General features: G+C 36.3%; 1 protein-coding gene across 4 annotated transcripts in view; it reads right to left on the bottom strand.

Moving 5' to 3' along the window:
* GABRA2 (gamma-aminobutyric acid type A receptor subunit alpha2) overlaps positions 1-25,129 on the bottom strand; it is a 61,951-nt gene extending 36,822 nt beyond the window's left edge. The window contains exons 1-3 of one of the 4 annotated variants that reach the window (XM_027457149.3): positions 25,014-25,129; positions 24,174-24,262; positions 21,483-21,598 (exon numbers count right to left, since the gene is read on the bottom strand). In XM_027457149.3, the coding sequence (XP_027312950.1) occupies positions 21,483-21,598; positions 24,174-24,244 (187 nt within the window). In that variant the 5' untranslated portion in view covers positions 24,245-24,262; positions 25,014-25,129. Of the gene's footprint in view, positions 1-17,878; positions 17,912-21,482; positions 21,599-24,173; positions 24,744-24,795; positions 24,988-25,013 lie in introns of those variants that run through there. The other 3 variants (XM_027457148.3, XM_021269846.4, XM_021269847.4) reach the window with 3 other exon arrangements.
* Positions 25,130-27,470: the final 2,341 nt, after the last annotated feature.

Here is a 27,470-nt window from a genome sequence, read left to right as displayed (position 1 = left end):
TTCTGTTTCTGGATACTTCTGGATCAATCCTGCCATCAGAAATGAGCAAAGAAGACAGAGCTAAAGACAAATTGACTGAAATTGTTGAATTGTTATTACAACAGTCTTTAGATTCCTCCTGTTGGTGTGCATTAACCACTTCAAATCAGGGATCCTAATGATCCTTGAGTCAAGGACCAAGACTGAGGGAGAGGAGAAGGAACGGATGGGGGAAAGAAGAGGCATGCTATCCAGAGATTCTCAGCTGTAAGAGCTTCATTTTAGGTCATCATAATTAAGACAAGTATTTCAATGCATATAAAAAGTACTGGGGCAAATTCATCCCTGATAGCCTCAGGAATGAGAATGAATACGAATTAATCATAACCATTATTTTCTGTCTGCTAAAACTGCCTGTAAGCCATCATAGCTCTAGGTAGTGGTGACAGCAATAAGTTTTAACGCAACCAGTTGCTTTTCCCTGAAGTGAGGGCTCATCCTAACTGCAGGCACTCCACCAGGCTGTTTCTCCTCAGGCGAAAGTCACATTGCAGCTGAGAATGAAGGGAGTGAGCAGAACATCTTGAAACAGGGTGTGAAGAGAACAAGAAAAGCTGGATAGTTACAACAGATGAGAAGACTGAGGGAAAAGGAAGGATAAACAAAAACAGAGAAAAAGAAGATAAAAAAAAAAAAAAAGACTGAAGAACAAAAAAGAGGAACTGGCAGATTCTTTTCTGTCTCCTCTCAACATTCTGCATATTTTATATTTCTATTCATATCCTACATACAAAGAAAATGTTCCTTAAGAAGCATAAATGTAATAAATCTTGAATTATTCCCATTATAATCTGTTAATATTAGCAGACTGAGCCTTGTGCCTCTTCATTTATTAGTTTACTTACTGTTACAACAAAGATTCATCTGAATTACAAATTTGAATGCAGTATTTCGTAATCATTATCTATGTAGAAGAAAAGAGGATACTTTTTTGCAACAAATATTCTAGTTTTCACTTTGAAAGACTACATGTTTTTCAAATGAAATCTGAATTAGAGCATATCATTTTGTCCCACTAGTAACTTACTAGTTAAGTAAGGACAGTTTCAGAAGTCTTTCTGATGAGAATTCATCCAGCAGGCACCACAGCTACAGGCTTTATATAACTCACATTCTGTTAAGAACAGCACTAGTTATCTCAGTCCCTCTTAAATTGCTGGAGATTCAAACAGTTCTGTATCATAAGTACTTCTGCAAAAGCCAAAGGAATGTACTCAGCTAATAAATGTTCAATGCAACATGCATTTGTGTACATACCTACAGTTTATTTTTGTGAGAAACAAATAAGGTCAAGGTTTTTCCAGTATCATTATAAAGTCTGTTTCTTAAATTGGTATGTCAACACCTCACTGAAAGGCCTGATTTTTGAAAGTGCTTAAATCAATGGAAGCCTAGTGCTTTTGAAAAAGTCCAGTTTTTAAAGAACTGTTTACTGGGAGGAGTGGTGGCTAACATTTATATTTGTGATCTCTTAAGTTATTCTGAATCATTTCCTTTGAAGATTGAACGATGAACCGGGAATGGGAAGGGGTAAAAATGTAGTTTTCACTTCTGATGCTCCCATTAAGAGGAAAAAAAAATCTCAGGTATAGAATATGATATATAGATGCCACCATTACATAGACTGCCCTGAAATTCAGCAAATATAGCTCAGCTAAAATAACTTTTTTTTTTTTTTTTTTTTTAATGAAAGCAGTCATAGCTGTTAGAAGATATATATAGCCTTATCCGACTTAGCTTAGGCTAATTTCTCAGAAGACAGAAGCCAAAAGTAGCTGAAAAGAAATGGACAGTTAAGAATAAAGAGAGGAAGAAACGCCCATACTAAAAAAACAAACAATCAAAAAAAAAAAAAAACAAACAAAAAACACACACAGTAAATGCAAGAACTATTAAGATCATGTTTCAGATTATGTTGATTCTCAAACACTGGTTTCTCCTGATTTCCTTTCCTTATTTGATCTGTCATACTATCAGTAGTGAAAAAAAAAATCAAGAAATTTAAAAAAGCATTAAATACACCAAACTGCAGAAGACTTATAGATCATATGTATCCTTAGCTGGAAGGTTTATTGTGTGCGTGAATGACATTTAGGATTTTATAAACATTGATTATAATAACCTCTCTCTGAAGACAATAATTCTACTATCTGCGTTTTTCCATACTTGGGAAGCTGAAGCAGAAGGATTAAGCAAAGTATAAATAATACGAAATATAGGTGTTTGCCAAATCTGGATTTAGCTGTCCAACATTAAATATCCACATTGAAAAATGCGTACTGACTTGTCAGAAATTGTAAAATGAGTTCAGAGCCTAGCTGGGGTTGGTATCAGTACCTTTGTCCACTTCACTGCACCAGCTCTCCTGTTCTTGGGATGCCCTCTCTGGTGGTATGATATACTACCAATGTGTTCCTTAGCAGAAGAGCTGGCTCAGCTGAAGTAAACTACTTGGTAGAGTATTTGCAGTGGCTGAAATGTAAATCAATCACAAGTTGAGTAATGCAGATGGTCAGAAAAGTCATATGAAAAGGTTCCTCATCAACATTTACTAGTTGTCAAAAGCAGAAATTTCCACAGTCAATTCAATTTTGAATGAGATCCTTTGGAACACCACTTACCAGGCAGTTTTCAAAACCTTTCTGCTTTCTTTCAAATGTCCTTTCTCATACTTTGAGGCAGAATTTTCTTGAAACAATTTTTCTAAGTATTTATCAAATTTGAGAATAATTTTTTTTCCTCAATTCTTCTCTCCTTACATCATAATAATCTACAAGCCTTTCTTTACAGAGAGTAGAACCAAAACATGAATTGCTGTTTCTAGGTACATCTAAAATCAAAGAAGAAAGAAGTGTGCTCATCTTTAATTGTTTGAAGTGAACCTTCAGCAAGGTTCTAGATGTCCTGTTGCAAAAAAAAAAAAAAAAAAAAAAAAAAAGGCTACATTATCCGTTTGTATGAAAGGGCTATCTTCACATGAAAACAGGCTAGTAGATTGGGTTGGAATTTTTATGTATTCAAACTTTTAGTCATAGAACTAAAACTGTAAGTTCAGGGTTTGGACAGCTAAAATAAAAGCCAATCTGCTTGAAGTAATACAAAACCATCAAAAATACTTCATGGTGGGACAGAGCTTTTAAAGTATATATATATATGCAGTTCTAATGCATGGCATGAAACAATTTCTCTTTCTCTTAAAAACATTATTTTAAATGTAGCGTAAATAGTACCCAGGAGAACACTGCAAGACTGTAATTGAAGGGCTGCTACAGCACACATAAAAATGTGAAAATGAAATACTGTTCTTTAATTATGTCAACAAAAAATAAAAAAGGAGATGGAGTTGTAATGCTGTGGGAGATTCAATGGAGGATTTCTGAGTTTTTGTGGAAATGTTGTCAAAAGCTTGATGTTAGTTTAATTATTTTGCTATTACAAATTATTTAACTGGAATTGACATTGTTCTGACATTGTAATATGGTCTCCAAGGACATGCTTGGCAGTGTTGCCCAAAGGCTTTGAAATTGTCATTCGTAATACAAGTCAGGAATTGCACAGGTGAAACAGCCAGGGTCTTAATCCATCAAACACTGTTTGAACTCAACGTGCTGCCCTTATCTGACAAGCTCTTTAGTGTGTCTGTTGACAGCTCAAGTCACTCTCTGGCTGGAATAGAATGAAGGGTCAAAGAAGGTCAAGCAATGTGGAGTCGTGAGCAGTAAAATCCATAGGAATGCAGATATTTCAGAACACTCTTCTGCCAGTTCTTGTTTATATTTTGTTCTGGCACTTTATATGACAGTTTTATCTAGCCAACTACTTATCATCTCCATTCATTATCCACTGTTAACTTAGAACAGTTTCAAAGCTTCATGGACATATACAAATACAGTTCCAATTTGTAAACTCAAGTGGGCTTTGCAGAGGAAGCAACTCCACTTCTCTCCTTGACGTGAGTGTTTCACTTCCAATAGCTTTACTCTATCCTTGATCTACTGGCAAGACAATTTCTTAATATATGGAAACTCCTCTTTCAAGTCTCCATCTTTAACAAAGTGTATGTAGAGTGCTTACCAGTAAGACTTGACAATATCTGGAAGAGTGACTGTTAACAGTTGCTCTCTTTGTTCTCTTTGGTATAAATGAAAACAGAATCAGGCCCTGTATTTTATTTCTTGTGGTGTTAACCAAAACAAGAATATGCTCTCTGCTACTTTTGTGGCAAAACAGTGGTTTGTTTGAACACTATCTGTAGCAGTTTAACAGTATAAAGGATAATCTGATGGTAGCCTAGAAAAGGACAGAGGTTTATGTTCCAGACAGATGCTTTGGGCAGTGGGGAGGGAGCAAAAATCTACTACACGCAGTAAGACATGCCTTTTCTTCAAGAGATCATTGAAGTTTTATTCACAAATAATCCACCTGTGTTATGGATTAAAGAACTCTATCCTCTCAATCACTTAGTAGGACATTAGTGGGAAATCTGAAGAAAGGAAAGCATATACTGAAGACATACTGGAAAGAGACAGGAACTGACAGTCAGTAAGCCAACAGACACTGACTTCCCACTGAAGAGCTTTTATCAACAGACATTATATCATACACTAAATACACAGCTACTTGTAAAGACTTTCAGAGACCCTACAACGGCCTACACAGAACTCATAAAGTTGGACAACCCATAAAAACAATGCAGCACCCTTGAAATAAATACCATTGTGTCATTCAGACTAACTGAATTCCTGGTCCTGAGTGGGAGCCCATTTTTGACTTGGAATTTTTCTTATACAAAGTAATACTTAGGATTCTGAAATTAAACACAACAGGTCTGACATAGAAGAAAAATATGAACTCTAGGGGAGTTTTACTGTAATACAGAATTCAATTAAAAGTAGGTGTATTTTTAGAGATGAGTATCTTTGGAGACATATATACATTACCCTGGCTAAAATCATTTTAACTTAAATGTCAGCATACTTTTCTTCTGAAGAAAAATATATGACTTGGTATAACATTTTTCTGGTATGTTTTTAACTGACGTCTTTTTTAGGTATACATGTAGGTTACCCACAAAATGTGCACAGAATGAAATGTAGGCATATCTGCAATTCACATAATCACAGAATCACAGAATCACAGAATTTCTAGGTTGGAAGAGACCTCAAGATCATCAAGTCCAACCTCTGACCTAACACTAACAGTCCCCACTAAACCATATCCCTAAGCTTTACATCTAAACTTCTTTTAAAGACTTCCAGGGATGGTGACTCCTGGAAGTCTTTACTGGGATTTGTCCTGCATGTAAGTTTCCTGGTGCAAACTGTTTCCACCTAAAAAAATAAAAATTAGAAGTTCTCTCTGTGCTGATACATTTACACATTACAAAGACAACTCACATATGCATATGACAGATTTGGGCTTTAACTGTCACTCAAAAAGAAGAAAAGAACATAGATCACATACACAAATGTTATCCTTACTAATTTCTCTTCTGTCTCTACCAATAGAACTTTAATTTACAAATCTCATTGCTTCAAGAAGCAAAATTAAATATATTTCCAAAGGGATCTATAAATGAAAAGCTTAGATCCAAGTGATATTTGAGACACAATTTTAACTTTATTGTGGGCTTCCTACTCAAGTTTAAGAAAGCCACTGAAGGGTAGGGCTAACAACAGACCTTGGTGCCCAATTATCCTTTTAAGTACATTGGACAAGCTCCGCAAAGCTGTTTAAACTTTGAGTTTCCACTGAAATCAATAAAAGTTAATCTGAATGTCTCAGTGGTCCAGATCATAATGACTAAATTTTGCACTTATGTTTGAAGCCCCCTTAGTCCCAAACTACTGTCTAACATCGTCAGTACCTAAAATTCCCTGGCTGTTTGTATTTCCACCTTGAGGCAAAAATATCCTGATGCTGCCAAGCAGCCTAAGGAACTGGCTCTCAACCAAGTCCCATTGAGTTCCTCAAACCATATATATTATTACAGATTTACTGGGCCAGAAAGACACTTAGAAAGAAAGCAAGAAAACAAGAAAGAGACTGATTCCACAGCCTAGCAGTACTCATGGGATGTAAGAGACAGAAACTGAAGTGTCTGCTCAATATCTAATTATCTATACAAAGCAAAACAATTCCTTTCAAAGACTGAGGAAACATGCCCTATGTTAGAAAATTCACCTTTGTGGCCAAGACAGACCCTGATAGACAGTAACTGAGTTCATGTCTCTGCTTTACATCAGTACAAGCACATGACAAAGGATGCTATCTCTCTCCCCAGTTTTCATCATCCCAAGCTATCAGCTCATCTCACAGCTCTGTTTTCAGGAGATGAGGAATAGCATGAGCTCTAGAGGGGGCACAACAATGTGAACAGAAAAAGTAGAGATTGGTAGCATTTTCCAACCCAAACCTTGATTTTTCACCTGTGTTGGCAAGAAATAGCTTCTGCTGCATGCCTCTCTTCAGCACTTTTAATTGCTTATCTTGACAGATCCACACTAAGTTTATTGGCTTTTAAGCTGCTTTTACAGACAGTTAAGGGTATCTCCACATCATTTCCAAGGTGTGACAACATGTCTAGCTTTACCTATGTTCCACAAAGGAAACCTGAATGAAGCAATTAATTCCACCGTACGTGTGGTCCATAAAAGCTAGGCATTGCCAAATCTAAGTCTATATGGGGCAAATTGGCCAAAGACTGTGAATGGCTTTACAGTCCAGCACTAAACAATATAGGTCTCACTCTGTGCTCTGATACATGAAACATCCCCACTGGAAGGGACAACTCTCCCAGAGCAACCAAAAAGCCCTATGTCTAGTTAACACAGTTGGAAAGTAGGAGACGTGGATTCAGATAAATTTTCCGAATCAGGTAAAAAAAAATAAATAAGATGTTTAAGCGAGAATGTACTGCATTCCCGATGAGAAGGCCATTGTACTGTCTGGTGCAACCCACGTCACATCAGGCCAGCCAATGAAAGTGTCTAGCTTGAATCCTGCTGCTACTTAAGCACAAGAGAGGGCTTGAAGCAAATCAGAAGTGCAAAAACTAGATACTCTTGGCCACTACTGTTGGACTTCACAGACATTTGGCACCTCAAGCAACATTTTTACAATCTCAGACGTATCAACTGCCAAGTGATTAAAATAGTAATTAATTACCTAGACATATTCCTGGATTTTTTCCCTATTCTTTAAACAGAGTGTTCCTATAATTTCCAAGTTCAATGTAAAGACATTATCATAACCTGGATGTTTTGGCTGTATGAATATTTGCAGCCAATGAGCACTTATAAGCAGTAGTCTTGACGATGTTACGATTGAGAAAGTGAGAAACAAAATGCTGAAAACAGGAATACAAAGACTTGAGATTGCAAAGGGCAATCTAAACACATGGATAATATGAAATCTGTTCCCGTAAATCCAGACTACTTCAAAATCCACTAAAATTAAATTTGTTTCCTTTTCATTACATCCCCACCCACAATTAAAGGAGGCAAAAAGAATGAAAAATAATCCAGCTCTAAAATAAATTATAATAATAATTAAAACTTTTTTAGTTGTAGTTACATAAAAGTTCAATAGAAACGTGAAAGTGAAAATATAGTGGAGCTTGGCTGGAATAAATGTGGTCTTACTGAGATGGGTTACTTGAAAAGCTGGAGTAAAAGAAACAGCCTGACACACCAGACATTTGACAATAAATCAAAACTACATGGCATTTAAGTGAAAAATAAAACATTTTAGAAATTTAGATTTTAGAAACATATTGTAAAGCTATTCTTTCTTTTTTAAAATGTTTGAATTTGATGAGCTTTATATTTACAGTCATGGGACATCCTGTCAAATTCTTCTAGGCTGATTTCAGGTTTAACATCTGTACTTTATTCCAAGTCACAGTATTTACAAATCATCATATTTGACGCACTCGCACTGCCAGTCCCTTCTGTACTCCAAAACACATCTCACGATAAAAGTATATAATTTTAAAACAGCAGCATCTTTACATTCTCTTTATAGTCATGAAGTGTCTGAGTCTGAAATTTTTCAGACATGCCTTTACTGTTTCTCATCTCCAGTAATACAGGCCAAGGCATTATTCTAACCAAAATAACTAAGCCTAGATTTTCTGAAGGCTGGATTTCAGGAACCACTTCGTCTTATGCTGATAACATGTCAATTTTACAGCGAAAGTACAAGTTTTGAGAGGTGGCTCTCCTTCAGAACTTTTCAACAAAAGCAAATTCTCATAATTTCCTGAAATAGCATGAGAGATCCCTTCTGCACCAAGGAGACATGAGATAGCCACAGAACTCGAGTGACACACTGGAGTGACCACAGAATTTTGATAATACATACAAGATTGCACCCTTTGGCTACACACCATTTTCCTAAGCTAAAACAGACACTGCCCCAAGCGCTTATTATCCTTATTAATTACATAATGAACATTTGAGTGGCATGCCACAAGCCACTGACATCAGTGAAAAAGGCCTTCCATGATGATTGCAGGCTTCAGAGGAAGCCTCTGGAGAGTACCTCTGTGATCAGCTACATTACTGATCTGGATCAGTTCCACTCAGTTCCACTGAGCTGGAACCCTGAAGCTGAAAGAAAGTGGGATGAAGCTCTGCAAATAAAACCTGTCTAATCTGTGGCAAACACTCATTGTCATCAGCTATCAGCATCTTCCTAAGGCTTGCTGCTACCAGAGTGAGGTATGAAATTCACATGTTCCTAAGTCCCAGAGGCTGAAGGAGTTCCTCCGGGGATCAAAAGATTTAAGAAGAATTGAAAATTATGATTCTTTCACATCCAATTACAGTAACTACAGGGTTACTAAACATATATACTATACAGTCATTAAAAATGGAGCTACAATTCTTTTTTCATTTGCTAGATCTGCACTTTGCATCCAAGCTTGAGAGGAATCTATAGTAGTAAAAGGTACTGCCTTTGTTTAACAAAGCTGTATTTTAGTAGGCACTCAATGATTTTTTATTTTTATTTTTATTTTTTGGGAACAGGAGCCTCAAATATATATTTTAATAGGTAATACTGTCTAAAATACTATAATCATGTTCCAGAAGATTGTGATACAGTTAAAAAAAAAATAGACACCATGCTAATCCATCTATCAACCAGTCAGCAGATCCTATTTTAAGCCAGCTGAAATAACTATAAAGTACTGGAGATTCATGTTTACCTAGATTATTCTAATGTATCAAAAACGTTAGTGTTGACTTACTAAAATCAGCTGAATGTAGCTTGTATGTTAACACCCCAAAATACTCAGAGTGCATGAGAACAGACAAGCATTCTTTACACTTTCCTAATCCCTGCAATTGCTGATATGAAGGGAAAGGAGAAAGAGGTATGGGCTTTGAGACACAACACTAATCAGACTGGCTGCTGAGATGCCTCTTTTATTCTTAACATATTTTGTTTAGAAGGACAACCCATGGGATGACCACAGATAATAAGCTTCTTGCTAAACAGGACAAACAATGAGTTCCTGGTTTAACCCAACAGAGATTCATATTAATACTTAAATCAAACAAGTAATCCCCAAATGAGTTAAAAATATGGACAGTTATGGGGACAATCTTTTCTTTCTTTTTTTTTTTTTTTAAAAATCCCGCTTTAACATGTTACAGACTTGTCAGTTATTATTCTGTTATCCAGTTAATAATAAAAATGGTCTTACATTAAGACTGTGTAATGCGCCTACAAGAAGAGTACTGAAGGACTCAAAAGTACCATGGCTGAGTCTCCAAGCTACTTTACAGATAGCAGTGTTTCCCAGAATCTCCTCTAAAGCATACTCCCAGAGTACAACCAGAACTTGGATAAAGCAGCCTCCAATTTGTCTTTTATGGTTGCTCGGACAAAAGAATTCCTGTCTGGCTGTCCACGGGACTTTCAGAACCTGTTCAAGCTTCTATATGTGGACAGGTGTATATATATGGGACAAGATTTTCCTTTAATATTAAATTAACAGTTTTGTACAGACAGAAAATACAAAATGATTGGCTACATAAAACAGCATAATTATTTTTTTAAAATGATGGCAACATGAGTTTAATTAGAATCAGTGAAGTCCCAATTTCTTAATGTACATATTCTCCTAAGCAGATACTTTGGCTTTCTAAGAATGCAGACAGCATTTACCACAGAATATTATCTTAAAACATTTATTTAATTTAAAATTAGCCTGTTATGGAGTAGCAAACAAGATTATCTGTTCATTTTTCTTATGGTCAACTGAAGACAAAATGCCTGGCAACAACAATATAGAATTCTCTAACTTCTTTAACACTCCACAGACTGGAAGGTATTACCATTCTCTTATCTCAAACAACAGGCATTTGTATTTCTCCTTCTCATCTTTATTTAATTATTAAATTTACCAGTAGGAAAACTGTTGTTCAGAAACTATATGAGGCAATGCAGTACCAAGTTCACATTTAAAGATCTAGTATAAAGAAGTTAATGGTTTGTTACTCAGTTAACACTGGGGACACTGACAAAGACACTCAGTGAAATACCATGGCATACCCTCAGGATGACAGAGGGTTTTTATAAACACAGCACTTAATGTAAGGCTCAAACTTCTGCTTTTTCTCATTTATATACTCCACACTACTGTTGCTCCTCAACTTCTCATGCAAAGGGACTTTTTTTCCTTATTCTTCAATTCATTGCGGAAAAATATTAGTGACTTCAAATAATGAGAATGAAAAGGCATCCACAGCAGCTCTTAGATTGTCAGTGAGGAAATATCTGTAACATTAGGCTGATGTATTCAGGGCAGGGATTGTCCCTCCAGCCCACATCTAAATTCTCAAAGACAAAAATCCTTTCTCCTCTTGCTCTCTGGTGCTGTGCTGAAAGTCTCGCACACTAGAGGGAATGGAAAGGGATGGCACTAATCACTCCCAATCATCTCACAGAAGTGGTCTGAAGAATCTGTTATTTCATGACAACTAAAAATGGATGCAAGAAAGAAAAATCAGGGAATGTGTAGGAAGAGAATTACCTCTCCTGAATGAGAGAATTAGTGCCGAGCAATGGAAACCAACAAAGAGATGAAGCATTCCTAATGACAGAGCAATCTTTCAGTCATTCATTGTTTTTCTGCCATTCAGGTATTTAAGGGATCAGGAACATGTCATTTTTGAAATTAAAACAAAAACCGTGATAAATACAAATTAGTAACTCCAGGAAACTACATTCACATGAAAGATCTCAAATGCAAGAAACCTTTGTACACTTCGATAAAAAACAGTTTGTCAAAAAAAAAAAAAAAAAGAAAAAGAAAAAAAGATCATTTAGAAGTCATCTTTCCATCCAGCTGGAATACATTTTTTTGTATAAACCTCTCCATTCAAGTCAAATTGGTGTTAGAAATTATAGGACCTGTAAAACAGCACAGTATTTGGACTTGAAGACATCGATTTGTTCCATCACTGGATGATCAAGTTGGATCATACTTCCCAGTTATTTCACCCTAGTGTATCTTTAGTACTTACTCAAATGGAAAGATTACCTCTTTTGCAAAGTAGTACAAGTTCTCCAACACACTTTCATTGTATTTCTGAGAGCCATGATGAACATATAATGGACATGTATATTTTATAGCATACATCAGTTTTTAACCAATAATTATTGAACTATATTTTAGAACATAATTATAGTCAGTGGTCCACTGCACTGAATTTGTATTGCTATCAATTCTAATAGCCATATCATTACAAGATTATGAGATACATAACAAAGTTTGGACAAAACATAGAGTAACCAGACTGAACATGGGGCATCCACATCTTTTCCTGCACAAGTTGCAGATCATGACTTTTGATGCAGGATTTCTACTGGTTCAACAAGAAATGCATGCACAGAACCACATATGAATGTACTGACAGGCAAATTAATGTAATTTGGTCAGATGTAAGTAAATTCAATCTCTGATGGCAGCTACACAACTTTACTAAAATGTTTCGTGTCCTTTGAGGTGCATAATAATCCCAAGCAAGAGAGAGATTGGTTTACATTTTTTTTTCACGGGGTTAACTGCTCTAATTATTAAATAGCTCTTAACATATGGCACGGAATCAAGGAATTTAAATCAAGAATTATTTGCTACAAAGTAATCATATAAATGGTTCCCAAATAGAAAAAAAACTTCCAGAAGGCCAGCAGAATCATACTATCCTAAAGTAAAGACAATTTCATAAAAATAGTGCTCATGTATTTTGAATTAAAAAGCAAACTGCTATTAGGATGACAGCGGTAAATAAAAATTCCTTCAGCTTGTGATTAATTTAATTCATGTATTAACCTGAAAAAAAACAGACATTAAAATGTGTTTAAAGATTACCCTTGACATATTCAAGTACCTTAATTCTTATAATCAGTATTTATTAGACTTTTGACAATATTAACTCAAAATCTTCTACCAATATTTTAATTTAGCAAGCTGTCAAATTATACAGCAACATAAAACTTTGTCTGATATACCTTCTATAGCTGTTTTTGAGACAGATGACTCAGAATTGAAAAACATTTACATAGGAAATTATGCACATCCTCTAATGGTAAAACTGATTCTTTTATTCCACTTCCAAGCTTACAGTGGGTATTTGGAAAAAAAAAAGAAATCAGCTGTCTTAATCTGCCAGTTTTTTTAAAAGCAGCCAATTGCCATTTTATCTCTCTAATTCAAGAAATATTGGAAAAAAAAAAAAAAAAAAAGCAAATGCAGTCTTAATGTACAGGCAATTAAAATGTCCTACATGATCCTTGTTGATGACATAACTCTCTACATGCTACTAATTCTAGAAATTGAATACACTAGTTTGTGCATTGAAAAGATTATTTAAAATGGTCATGAAATTGTGACTCTAAAAGAAAACAGAAGCATAATATGTGGACAGGAATATTGCCAGAAGCAACAGATCTATCACAGGCCACTAAATAACACCAACAAAAATGTACCAGCACAAAAGGAAGGCCACACAATCTGTGAGTAGAGAAGGATCTTTATTTTCTATTTAGCAAGGAAGCTGCCTTTGCCTCATTCTCAACCTCCTCAATCAGGTTTCATTAGATATGAAATCTTTCAGGAAGCTGGATGTAAGCAACCGTATCTGGGAGGAGGCTAAGGCAAGTCTGAGTTTCACACCACAAAAAAATCCGAAATTAGACGACTGCTTCTGCACAGCATATCAGGCCTGGATCTGGGTAAAACTGTGTTTAGATGGATTGAAATAAATTGATGGAATTTTGATAAAGAAGAGAGGTATTTTCTAGAAGAATGCATGAAATGGAGTCCTGGGACTGTGAGGTAGATATATTCCCAGTTTGATATTCAGAAGAATAGAGGGGCAAATATGAAGAAAAAATATAGAGAGAGAGAGATAAAGAAGAAAAAAGGCAGATCTCCCTCAGGAAAACATTTGAGAAAAGCAAAGTTTAGCATGTTCCTTGGTGTTCTGTGGGGAAGTGCCAGGCTTCAGAATGCACAGACAGCACTGTAAAACTTTTCAGTTCCCCATACGCTCCCTATCTAATAATGACAAAGTATACTGGGAATGTCTGATGAAATACAGTACCTCTCCTCAGAGATACCTTTTCCCATATTTAAAAATCTTCAGGAATCTAGATTATGGTGATGGTGGGAAAAAGATGGCTACAGTCATTTTTAGACTATTAGTCAAGTCTCAGTTTCTGCTGAATGTTGAGTAATTCAAGACAAAGACCATAAGAAGGATATGTCCTCTGTATTTCTCCCGACCTTTTCTGTTTAATCCAAATCTTCTACTCTGAATAATAAACTCAGAAGCTGTACAACACTGTGCATCCTACTGTCCATAGGCAGTTTCAGCACTTGATCGACACACATACTTTTATTCAGCTGTCTTCCAGAACTGATGTTCTAAAATTCATTTTTTCACAGTTGCCAATTAAGATGGAAAGGTTCAGACATTATTTCAATGTCTTGCTGTCTTGAAGTCATTGAATCAGAATAATTCAGTTTAGAAAGGACCTCTCTAAGGTTCAAGGCAGACCCAAATCTGAAGACAGATCAGGTTGTCCAGGTCATATTTTGTTGGTTTTTTTTTTTTTTTTAATCTGTGTCTCTAAAAATGGGAGATTCTAACACTTCTCTGAGCAACCATCACCTCTGTGACTATGTAGAAAATCACTATCATTGGCCTAATAGTTATAACCTAAAGCAAAAGAGAAAAGAAGTCACATTTCTTCTCTTTTTTATTATGGCTCATAAAAAGATAATATTGTTACCTTGTTTTCAACCACAAACAGGCCTAATATGGAGAAGAAGCCTGTTACATTATGCAGAATATAAACATGGCAGCTTTTTCCGAGGTGCTAAAACACAGGAAATACAATTAAATATATATTTGCCATTAGATGCTGCAAGAACTAAGGTTTAAAAAAAAAAAAAAAAAAAAAACAACTAATTTTTTCTATGCAAAGAAGCTGAAGGAGTTCTGATGTCTATTTAAGTTGCCATTGAAAATAAAATGTCGACTTTTGCTAATGAACTGGCTTGAAAGAAATAGTTATGCACAACTGTTTGCTTAAAGATTGGTCACTGCTGCATGACCAAAAACATAAACAAAACAGTGATGTTGACTCATACACTGCGTGATGTAACTACCATTTTTTCTTAAATTCAGCATATTCATAAGGTCCATTTTGCTAACTCTCTGAAGGGTAGAGTTACTCCAAATATTGTCAGTGTCCTACATACGCTGTGTGAATTTTTATTTTAGATCAATGCTTTTATTAGCTGCTGGTTCTTCACCAAAACTTTTAAACCTTTAGGTGTTTATACAGTTGAATACAAGATCTCAACAGCTTCCTTGTTACATTCTTCAACTGGCACTCTATTTTGGTATACCTTATTAAAGAAAAGATTTGACCTGTAACTTTCTGTATGCCTACTATACAAAGAATATACAAAATGGAATACTCCAAGGCTACATCATACCAATAAGCATTCCTGATACTTCCTGATACTGTTTGTAAGTACACCCATTAGTGTAAGCCAGAATACTATTAATTTTGTATTATGAAATGGGTCTTTATTGATACAGAATAACTAATGTGGGTTTTGTTTTTTTGTTTGTTTGTTTGTTTAATTGTGAGCAATATATAAGTTGCTTTCTACATTTTAAATTCACTCTATGCCTGAATAAAATCCACTGATAAAATCCATGAAATTCATTAAAATCCAGTAAACATATCCTGAATGAATTTCTAATATACTTAAGTATTTCTGAAAATGTTTCCAAGATAGTTAATTAAACAATACTTATACTTCTAATATAAGTACGTATGTGGTATCATTTCATAAGAGTAATAAGAATTTTGGAACAACAGAAATGCAGTCCTTTGGTCCTTGTCTATCAAAACTAGTCAACCTGAGTGAAAAATAAATCTGTATTTCAGATAGCAAACTGATTGCAAGATTTATATAACATGGTAAAAGGTCTTACAGGGAAGCAACCAACAGTAGAACACCTCAGAGACCAGCAAGGCCACTGGATTGCAACAGTTTCGCAATAACCTAGTATTCTAGGTATGTATTACTTAAATATCATTGAAAGAAAGAAAAAAAATGTAACGTTTGTCTTAGCCCATCAAAACAGTCTGAAAAACTAAACAATCTTGTCAATCTGATTTACAATGAGCTACAATGAACCCCACAGAAATTTGAAGATACTGCAGTATCTTCTTCCAAATCTTAATATCCTTAATAAAGTCTTGGTTTCAGCAGTATTTATAAGCAAATGCTGATACTTTGCCAGGAAAAAGTGAAAAAAAAAAAAAAGATATAGAATATACATGTTCAGCGAACTGGGTGATCTTTTCAGACAAGTTTCTTTTATAGGCATATAAACTTTACAGCAAAGTAGCCAGATTTTTGGTAAACGTTGTGAAGCATAACATTTTGTCACTTTGCGCTGTGCAATGCTTTCCATAATTGCAATACTTTTCACAGTTGTAACAATTTTATTTTCACATCTTCACTGTTGTTTTATCCACAGACTTTCACCTTGAGAAAAAAAAAAAAAAAAAAGCTCCTCAGCCAGTATACTATTCCGTAACATTTTCACTGGTTTGCTCTTCAGTGGCACAAGAGTTTCTGAGGGTTTTTTATCCTTCCAGTCCCATACTGATTTATTCCCTAGACTATTAGATTATTATTATTATTATTGTTATTATTAGCAAGTCTAACATAAATTAATCTGAGTTTCTCACTGACTCCTCTGAATGAACTATTAGGACCTAATTAACATTATGTTAATAACTAACGATAACTAACACTATGACCAGATTCCATGTGAACCTTAAGGAAAAGCATACAGTATTTACTCCTTTGCAACCCAGAATAACTACATACATAGTGGGCTTTCAGAAAATGCAGCTGCTGTTCTGAACTACTGTGCACTACATACAGGCAGAGGCATTACCTTCTCCAAAAGATGAAACTGAAGCAAAGGAGCACTAAAGTAGTAACCAGACTGAGCAAGGGAACAGACTGAGCACGTTCCTTTAGAAACAGTAGTGAAACTTTCCTTTAAAAGCAGTAGTGATAGCTTCCCTGGAGTGTTCTGCAACAAAAAGAGTCCAAGGACCTTCTTTTAAGGTGCTCTGAGTGTGTATCAAGCACAATGAGGCTACCAAAACCAGCTACTGATGTTTCTGAAGCTGATTAAAAACTCTCTGAATCACAGTGACATATAAATACACTGCCCTAAACTTAGCATATTCCATATTATCAGCATATGATGATGGCCTTGCTTCCTGGCAACCGAAGATATACATATCTCTGATACATACATATCTGAATGCATACTGCTCTTCTGATATTGAAAATGAAGTTCTCTGAAAAAAAAATTCTTCCTTTTTAGCTCGCATTAGCAAGCACATCATACAACTTTTAATCAGTCTGATTCTCTACACTACTACACCAATTCAAGGCAACAATATATCCACCACTGCAAAGATGGACGATCAAGCCCTTAAGTGCTCACTGTTCACCATCTCCCTGATAACAATAATCAGCAACAATTCTCAGTTCTCTTTAGTTTTCCTGTTCAATTTATTTCTAGAATGTTGTGGGAAAAAAAAAAATAAATTTCTAACTAAACACAATGGAGATTCTTGTTTAAATCAATCAAAACATCTGAAAGTCACCTTGCAGTGGAGATGGATTCTTCTAAATGGGACCTCCAATGGTGTGTAGTTTCCACTTACCTATTGTCTGATCTTTTTCAGTTTTTTGAATAACCACCTTTTATATCTAATGCCATTCCTGAAGTTGGTGAGGTTGATCACAGTTTGCAGAAACATTCTCAAGCAGTATAAATTTGTGTAGCTATTTTCAATGTCAACATGTTAATTGAAAATTTAGCATGTAGGCTATGAAGTCCAATCCCCTGTCTTTTCTTCCTACTTCCCACTACTTTATTTTCAACATTTAAATTTTGTATTTTCTAATTAACTCTTGTATTCAATCATATTTTATAAATTTTGGAGGGTAAAATTAACAGGAATTCTATAGATGCTGCAAAAAAGCAATTTCAAACATGAGAAAGGAATGCAGGCTGACTAGCTTATAGAGATAGTAAGCCTATTGAAGTACCCAACGTAATATCAAAATCCCAGCCCCAATCTCCATCACTTCTCCTTTACTTCTTGTTTCAGTATTTAAAAAGAAACTACCATTTAAATAAAAAAGTATGCTATTGCTAAGATACCTAATACAAACAAGTATCAAAATATTACAAGAAGGGATTACCTTATTCTATGGCTCAGTTTCCTTTAATCATGGCTGTCCATAGGGCAGAGGAAAGCAGACAGAACATACATAATTTAATTAGTTCCTGGTTTGAATGTAGCTGTATCTTAGCTTCAACATTTTGTTGTCTCACTGTTTAAAAATCTAAAGTCTCTTTTGCTCCCTTGCTCACTTTTAGTGCCCATTGCTTGTAGATTGCTTTTTCTACATGATAATAAAAATCAAAGGATTCATGAAAAAGTTCTATCCGAGCATCTTATAAACATTGCAGCAAATACAGAAGAAAATACTTTCATGATTTTGAAGAATATCATAAGCAATGGAACTCTTTATGGCTTGTCATTTGCATGGCTGTGTTTCTTTCAAAATAGTGCTAATGTCGTATTTGTTTTGAATAGGAATCTGTTTTGAAACAGAAGTTGGAATTTATTTTGATTACTAAACAGAAATTGCATGTGAAGTTCAGGTAAAATAGTTCCATGTCAAAAATGTGAGGGTAGTCAAGACAGTTCCAGCTACAATCCAGTGTTTAGCATAATATGAGTGCAGAGAAAAATTTATATCCCCTTGAATATCCTTATGCATATCCATTTCAACGTGGTATGTCTGAGTATTATTTAAGTGCTATGAGATGTCTCTGACTTCAGGGGACAGTGCAGTGTCTTCCTTTCCCTACCCACACCCATTTTGCAAGCTTCTGCATCGCTATAGTAATCATACATCATTCAAGGATCCCAGATGCTAGGAAGACTTTCCAAGAGCCAAAACCTGTTTTCTGAGAGCGCTGTGTCAACAGTAAACATTAAAGCTTCCCTAACAGTGCATACAAAATAATTCAGTTCTCCAGTGTATCTTTGTATCAGTAAAGCACCAAGTTACCCACTGAAAACACTCACATAAAGTCTCACGGTAAAATCCATTATAAATCTATCCCTAACATCTAGGACAAATTCTCAAGCAATTACTTAGTTGAATTTATATACAGCCTCTGAAAAAGCCTTTATATTTCCATTTTACTGGTCAATAATTAGCTAAAATAACCAATGTTAATGTAGTACTTTTCATTATTAAAAACGTTTGTGAGCTGAGTTATTCTTTACAATGAACTGAATTTTGCTATAAGACATCTCTAAAAATGGCTTTTACAACAGGTGAAAGTGAGCTGGTGAACAACTCTTGCTTTCAGAAAACACTTTAAAAGAATCTATCTCAGACCCTGGACTGTTCTGGTGTACCACACGTCAGGCCAGATTGTGATAGCAGTCATAGCAGCCTAGCAGTCATAGCAGTCATAGCAGCCTAGGAGGATAATGCAAGCTGCTATGCCAAAGCAAATGCTCTACTAGTTTCAATTGAATTATTTCAGAATCATAGAAATGCAACTGGAACAGAATTGAACCTAAGGATATTAAATTAATGACATGCAGCATGGTCAAAGTACTGTAGTTTATGCAAAAGCACTTTTAGAAATTATCAGGACTCACTAAGCACATAGTGTCTTTAAAAAAGGAAAACAGAATAATAATTTCCATTTTCCTTTTCAGAGTTCAGGTTAACAAAGAAAAGGGAATAAATTGCTACAAAATTTCTGAAATAGGAATCTCCATAATTATTAAGCATTAAATAAAAAAGCATTGTTTGGTGCAGTTTGTATCATAGATTATCATGACTGAATTTTACAAGTATTCTTTTAAACTATCAGAATCTGTCCATCCACAACTGAAGGACTCTTGCAGATTACCATTAATGCATCATGAATCATCACGGTTTAATATGCATGACATAGTTTCATTTCACACATGTTCTGCATGGGTTGATTGCCATGTATGCCAATACCAAACAGATGTTAATTCTTTAATTTTTATGCTCCCAAAGTATATTTTAATTACCTAGAAGGCCTGGCAAAGAAAAAGTGGAAGATATTTTGAAGTAGATTTAATGGAAAATATAAAATAAATATATGTTAGTAAATTTGTTTTCAAAATTCATGTTATAAAAAATATAAAATTTAATATTCAAAAGAGCACATGATATGCAAAGGAACTGCAGACTGTTCTCATTAAATAGCACATCCTTTTTCTGTAAACAGGAAAAGAACTTATCATTATTTTTCTAATAAAAACCATGATTACAAGCCCTGCAAATTAAACTCAAGCTTGTGATATGAAATGTTTCTGCAAGTTTCTTGCAAAGCACTGTATGTTCATATTATGTCCAAGTTCTTAAAATCAAGTATTTTGCAGAAAAATTGAATCTCCATGTAAAATATCATTATATGGATTCTCACATCTACAATGCTGAAAATTTCATTTTATGGATTATGTAAATAAAACAGTCCTTCATATAAACTATTTCACAAATCTCAAGTGTATCAGAGGACAGAACTGAAAAAAAATGAAGATATTTCAGATTAAGACTAATGTAAAACGAGAAAGCTGTTGCCAGCCAGTGCTAGCTCCCACTTTATGCTGCGTCAGATGCAAGTCAAGATTCTCCAGAACTAGAACAGCAGCAGAGCCACAGGTCAGGATGGAAAAATGTTTGTTAAAACTGTGAGCTTTAACTAACTCCTAATTTGATCAAATGGAGTTTCTTGGGGTAATTTCCATGGAGGTCTGAGCAGATCTTTAGCTTTGATCCTGATCTTACTGAAATCAACAGGAGCAGCAACAGCTCCCAGGAATTTTACACTAGAATTAGCTTTAGTAAGCTGAAACAGTCTCCAGGCTGAAAACTACCATTACCAAAACTGTTATGAATAGTAATAATAATAGTGTTATTATCGATGCATAAATATTTGTTACTCAGTATAAATAGCACATAAATAATAACAGCAGGTAAAGTATTGTCAAAAACAAGGCATCATGCCCCTCCCCGTACCATACAGATTATTCTGCACAATACTTGCAATACCAAATTATTTAAATTCCTTGCTTACATAGTTACATTAGCTGGCATAGAGCTTGAAAATGATAATATGAACTGACATTTTGGAAAAAAAAAATGACAGCCGTGGCACAAATGCAGGGATGTCCTCTAGTATTCTCTCTCTCTCCCCCCCCCCCTTTTTTTTTAATGACCAAAGGTACCCAGGAACAAATTCTATTCATGAGTCAAACCCTGATTTTCAATGAAGTAAAAAATACAACATTCCCATTGGGTTTACCAGGCCAAGGAATGAATCTAAAATGTGAATTTTACATACCATACAAAACACTTGTGCATATTTCTAAAAACATGCACTCGTCACATTGCAGGGAATCAAGCCTGTGTTCCTAGCTCAAAAAAAAAATAAAAAAAAATTCCTGACTGGAATAACAAATTTAGATATTTGTTCTCATTCCATTTTACTATGTTAAATCTTCAGATTTTTTTCTCTTTACTTAAGATAAATGTGTGAAAGTGCCTCCTTTCCATTCATAGATGTTATCTTCCTCAAACTTCAAATGATTCAACTGTGTGAATATAGTTATAAATAATTTATAAAAATACATATCAGTTGTTAGGGAAAAAAAAAAAAGAATATCACCACATAAAATCTGTACAGTAAAACTGGCTTTTTAAAATCAATCTTTAATTTTTTTTTAATTATTTTTTTTTTTACCTCCTAATCCAGGTCTAAGACGATTATCATAACCATCCAGAAGTCTGTCTAGAATTCTTGTAAAGATGGTGATGTTATTCTTAGCTTCGTCTTCCAGGGAGTCAGCCAGCACTGATCTAAATGGATATTTTACATTTTAGAAAGTGCTAGATATGTTTTAGTATACACTCAACATGCAGTTTTTGCCGGCTGGCCTTGAATATTTACCTTTTTGCCTTCTAACACAAAAAGTGCAATTAAGAGTCTATGAATACACAATTTATGTATAATATGGTCAGAAACATAACAGTCTATGGCATATCACTTAAAATTTCCTGGTAGTGATTCTCCAGTAGCCTCTACTTCTATTCAATATTACATCACAGTGAGGCTGCACTAACACATTTGGCTGTCCAGGTACAAAAGCCTGGAAGAGCTTCCCAGGTCCCAGTGGCATGTCACTTGCAGACTGATAACCCGAGTTCCCACACACAGAACTGTCTCCTTCCAGCCCTGCTCTATCAGTCCGCACCTAAGCGTACTCTCTCTCTCTGGATAAATCCTGTGGATATGCCTCCACCCAATGGTCATGTTAAGTACATGACCAGAAGAACTAACATGAGGGAAAACTCCAGCAATCATGCTCAGGGAGTCCTCTGATGTCAGTACTTGGTGGGTGGGAACAACGACGCTGACTAGTAAGCTGCAGGATAGCTGCAGATAGCTTTCCTGTTTTTAAAATGCTGTTTTGTTATAAAAAGCACTATCTGAGGTTCCACTAGATGCAGACAAGCCTTATAAAAGTTAGATAGAAAAAAACATATATGTAGTGTCAAGAAAAATCTATAGGTCATCAATTGCTTCAAACTTTCCCAACAAAGAAAGAGATGTTCCAGTATTTATGGGTCATAGACTACGGAATAGACTAGGGGCTGAAGCACGAACCTGCTGCCCACAGCTGTGGCTAGAACAGTCCTCCCAGACCTGGACACCCAAACCAAAGGTTTTGCATACTAGGAAAACTCTGCCTTGCACAAACCCTTACACATGCAAATGTTGCTGTACCGACAATTTTAAGTACCATGCATGTGAAATGCACAAGCTCATTAAGTACCTACTTAATAGGAGAGCATTAAGTATTAAGGAAGCAAAGCATCATTTGCTACATGCACTATAATTTATAGCATTTTTAGCCATCTACATGTTTGATCTGAAATTTTGAGTAGTTATCATCCCTAAATAAGCTACCGATCAAGCCATTCTGAATGACTAATCACAGCATAAAAATGAGCATGTTTTCTTCCTACTCTAAACCAGAAGTGGTTTTAGGTGACATTTTATTTCAAGCAAGATATAAAATGATTAAAGACATGGCTTTTTGTTGGTCCCCAATTCAACAGCATGGAGGAAGTATTTACATGTAAATCTTTGCAGTCTGTGCTTTCCATTACACAAACCACATAATCAACCCAAATCAGATAACTTATAACAAATACCAAAATATCATTTGTGATATTACTGTTATGTGAGTTTATTCTTAATTACTAGATGATTCACTTCTTTTTTTTTTTTTTAATCTATTTCTGTGCTCTAAGTATCTGCCATTTTTAAGCTTCTTTTTCAGATATAACAGTTTTGTTTTTTTTTGAAGTCAGGATACCATGAAAAAAACTAGATCATAGAATTGTATCAAATTAGGGTTTAATCCTGCAAACTTTACTCAGGCATAAACTCCTTAATTACGCATGTAGCCTCTTTGACGTCAGTGCGATTACTCACTTGAGTAGGGTTTGCAGGATCTGGCCCACTGTGACTCAACTAATGCTGCACCACTGTTAGGTATAAAGTGAAATAGGAAATATAGTTTCAGGAAATATTTTGTTCACTAGGAAATAGACAAAGATGAATGTAGACATTTTAAATCATCTGAAACTTGCATTATTTAGCTTATGACCAGTACCATATTAGGACAAGACCTACTGCAGTGAGAACCAAAGCAAGTAAACCAAAGTTACAAACTACAATTTATGGATGTTTAGGGTCCATAGGAAACACAAAACTAATTGTATGATTAAAATTACTTTCTCTTATGTTGTCACTTTAGAAATGGGGAACTTCAAACAAAATAAAAAAGTTGATTAATAAATGAAGCTATTGTTTTATTATATGAGATTGTGAAGTTGTATGCTATCTCCACCTAGAGGTGTAAAGCTTACGTATCATTCTGAATTCTGTTATGTTGACCAAAAAAGAGACCAAAAAAAAGACATGCCCGTATCAAAAAAAAAAAAAAAAAAAAAAAAAAAGCCAGCATTATTTTAGACTATGATTTGCTATTTGACCACAATAATCTATTTCTCCATCTTAACTGTTCTGTATGGTACAGAATCACTGTGATAGGGTAACTCCAATATATCTTTAAGAATCAGATTTTACAATAAGGCATTTAAAATTTAGTTCTTTGACACAATGAAATAAAGCATTAATTCACAAACTGTTTAAGGACAAGTCGTTAACGTTTATATGATCCCCGGACTGCCTTCTCCCACGGCATTTGCTCTGGAAACTATGTAATACTGCATTCGAACAGCTAAGAGAGATTTTTATTACATTACTATACACTCCGCTTCTATAACCTCTCACACAAGCTTACCCTTAGAAGATCATAACATATATGTTTGCACCGAATGACACAATTAAACATCCCCTCACCTTGTTGGTAGCCACACCAATAAAACGAGAAGAACCAACTGCATCTTGGAGGGTGCCAGCTTCCTCTTCATCGCCGCTCTTTGCAAAACCTAACGGTGCAAGAAAAACACAAACCCACTCTCAGCTACAGTCAGGCTCCGCCAGGCAGCGGTTTCAACTTAACCCGAGGAAAAAAATATGTCACTTCGGTGGAGAAGGGAAACCGCCGGGTTATTTCTGCAGCACTTTTCACTACTAGCAACTTATTGTATCTCCATCTTTCCCAGCGATCCTGCTCTGTGCAAAGAAGCAACGTATGACCAAAAGTGGCATGTGAGCAGACGCATCAGATGCTTTCCTTTTCTGTAAGCTGAAAGCCCCAAGACGAAGGAAAAAAAAAAAAAAAAAAAAAGACGCATGTATAAAAAGACCGGTGTTTAACCATTCCTCGCCTCTCTACGGCACACCGCAGCCGAGGGAGGGGGGCCCCGGCGTGTCACGGGGCTCACGGAGGGGACCGCGGTCGAGCCGCCCCCAGCCGAGCGCCCACCGCCGGGGGGGGCAGCCCCGTTTAGTGGCCACGCCGCGGCCGTTAGTGGCCATAGGGCTACCCGCGGCCGGCGGCGATCCCCGGGGACCCTACCTGGGAGCAGGGGACGGGGAGGGTGGGCTTCGGCGGGGGAGAGAGAGGGAACGGGCTCCCCCCGGCCCCGTTGCTGGCGCGGGGGCAGGGAAGATGCAAGTCACCCTGCCGAAACGGCCGCTCCTGACAGGGGGGCTGCGGTGGCCTCGCGTCCGCAACGGAACGCCACCCCCCAGAATAAATAAATAAATATATAAATAAATAAATAAACGACAAACAGCGCTTTGGGTGGCCCTCCTCGGCCTTTCGGTCGCCGCTTGTTGAGCGCGCCGTGGGTACGGCCTGCGGTGTGGTGCGGGAAAGTGGCCGCCCCCCGGCCCCCTCTCATCGCCATTCCCTTCCCCGCCCGTTGGCACAGCCTAATTGAGATGCGGAGAGAAGAAAAGTCTGTCATTGCAAGTGAGCGGAGGGTGCAGGCAGCCGAGACAGCGAAAGGAAACGAACCTCGCTTTTTCTTTCTTTTCTTTCCTTTTTTTTTTTTTTTTTTTTTTTTTTTTTTTTTTTGCATTACTTTCTGTCGTCTTGTCTTTTCAGTCGTGCTGGCCTCCTTGGTAATGTGCGGTCCTCCTTCGGTAGTAGCCGACCCTATGCTAGGATCCCTTCCTGTGAATTTTAGTGCAAGTGGATGAGGACAGTCTTGACAAAGATATTTACTGTACCCTCATTTTGCATTGTTAACTTGAAAGCAGCACCAGCAATAACATTGCATTATTTCTTTTAAGCCAATGTCTATCTCCTTTCCTTTCAAACCATTAGTTTCAGACAACACAGTTCTCACTTATCTTCTTAACATTGCTGGGCTACCTGTCTGTTGCACTTAGAGTGAAGGCTTTTTGCTTGCTTCTGAATCATGACCAGTTCCCAAATGAACATGTAAAATTGCGTGCACAGACATGGTGTGTGTGGGGAGGAGCAAAAGGAAGAATTGCGACTTTTTTCAGTTATCTATAGAATCAACTGCAAAAACTTGGGGATTCCTTCGCCTATCTCTGCTGTTTTCCCTCAGTTTCTTGCTTCCTAATTGTTGCTGCTTGCAACCAGAGGTCCTCCTGTTTTCCTTCTCCTCTATTGGCTGAGTGACTCCACACCAGAGCCTGAGACAAAAGAAGGAAGAAAAGTGCTTGGGCTGTCAGGTTGTTCTGTTTCTTCCAGCTCTGAGCTTTTTTCATAACCTGCAGCAAGAATGGGACAAGAGAGGGAACACGCTGCTTTTCTTTGATATTAAATAACCAGTAAAATGACAATGTAAATAACCAGTAAAATGACACGAATGCAAAAACTGTGATCTGAAGATCATTCATTCAGCAGCTTTCTCACTCTGGGCCTAAGATCCCACGGCCTCCTCTCCCCTGGTGTGAAAATGCCCTCTGCTTGCAGTTCCTCATTATCTGATCAGGTATCTGATCGCCTCTGTAGTCAATCTCAAGCTTTCTTTGGATCTGCCTGTAAGTTCTCACATCTTAGGAGGAAGAACAGAAAAACCTGGCTGTAAATGATTCTGCAGAATTAAGAGCTGATACTGAAGGAAACATCAACCCTTGCAGTAAAGAAAACTAGCTTGAATTACTTATCCTAAGGCAGGGTGACTTCACAAATAGCAATACGCAGAAAGAAAACATCATCAAAAGACCCTTTCTGATTAATTTGAAATATGTTACATAATAAAAGCAGAATCTTTTTTTCCCCACACATATTCATGGCATTCCTTCCCAAAAGTCATTTCAATTAACCATAATACAAAATTGGATTCTGGTTTTTGTATGTGATTTGCATCAAAAAATTAGAAAAACATATTTATTAAGGAAAGCAGTCACAGTGGCTTCTTGTTGCTATGATAGCATATTGTCATTCTTCAAAAGCCACATGGGGCAAGGTATGTATTTATAACAAGTTAGTGCTCAAAGCCTTCCCCCAGAAATATGTGCTGATCACACTTATTTACTGGTGGTATTCCTAGAGATTTAACCATAGTTTTATAAATTGAAGTCACACTTCAGATAAAGCACATGCCTTAAAAGGATTAGAAACTTGAAAATAGCTCCTTATTCCTATTCTCAGACAATTTGGACAGAGCTATGGGGCATCTCAAGTTGCAGTGAAGCTGAGTGCGGGGGCAGGTTACTGAGGCAGTACATGAGATATCAGAGGCAATATAATTACTACCAGAGAGAAGGATCTTTATGATAGACCCACACACTTATAACCCACGAGGTTGATGAACTGGAAAGCATTGGAAGATAAAAGAGTGGTATTGCTGTGTTTTTAGTGTTTTGTTGGGCAACATGCTTGCCTGCCTCAGGTTTCACAAACACCAGATATGTTACGGCTCATTGCTTAGCAGCAGAGCACTTGGGCCCTCTCAGATCCACGGTCAACAGGGAACTCTCTCTTCCTTTCTGCCTTATTATTTGCTGAGTGGTATTGAATGCTATTTCTCATTATTTAATTTTAGTTAGCTATGAGTCATACGCAGCATCCAGCACATCACCTGGGTTGGTGAGACTCTCCTGAGCCCTGATGCAAGCACCCTAGGAGGTAGAGAGTCATGCCACTGAACTGAAGATTTGAATGCCTCTGCTGGAAACTGTAGGCCCGTAAAGAGTTATTTCCAGCATTTATTTTAAATTTTAATTAGTTGTAAATTGTTAACTATTTTACTTAAATGGCTTTATATA

Source organism: Anas platyrhynchos, chromosome 4 (assembly GCF_047663525.1).
Source record: "Anas platyrhynchos isolate ZD024472 breed Pekin duck chromosome 4, IASCAAS_PekinDuck_T2T, whole genome shotgun sequence".
In the NCBI taxonomy this organism is placed as follows: domain Eukaryota; kingdom Metazoa; phylum Chordata; class Aves; order Anseriformes; family Anatidae; genus Anas; species Anas platyrhynchos.
Note: the sequence above shows the minus strand (reverse complement) of the source record. Positions and strands in the feature narration are given on the sequence as shown.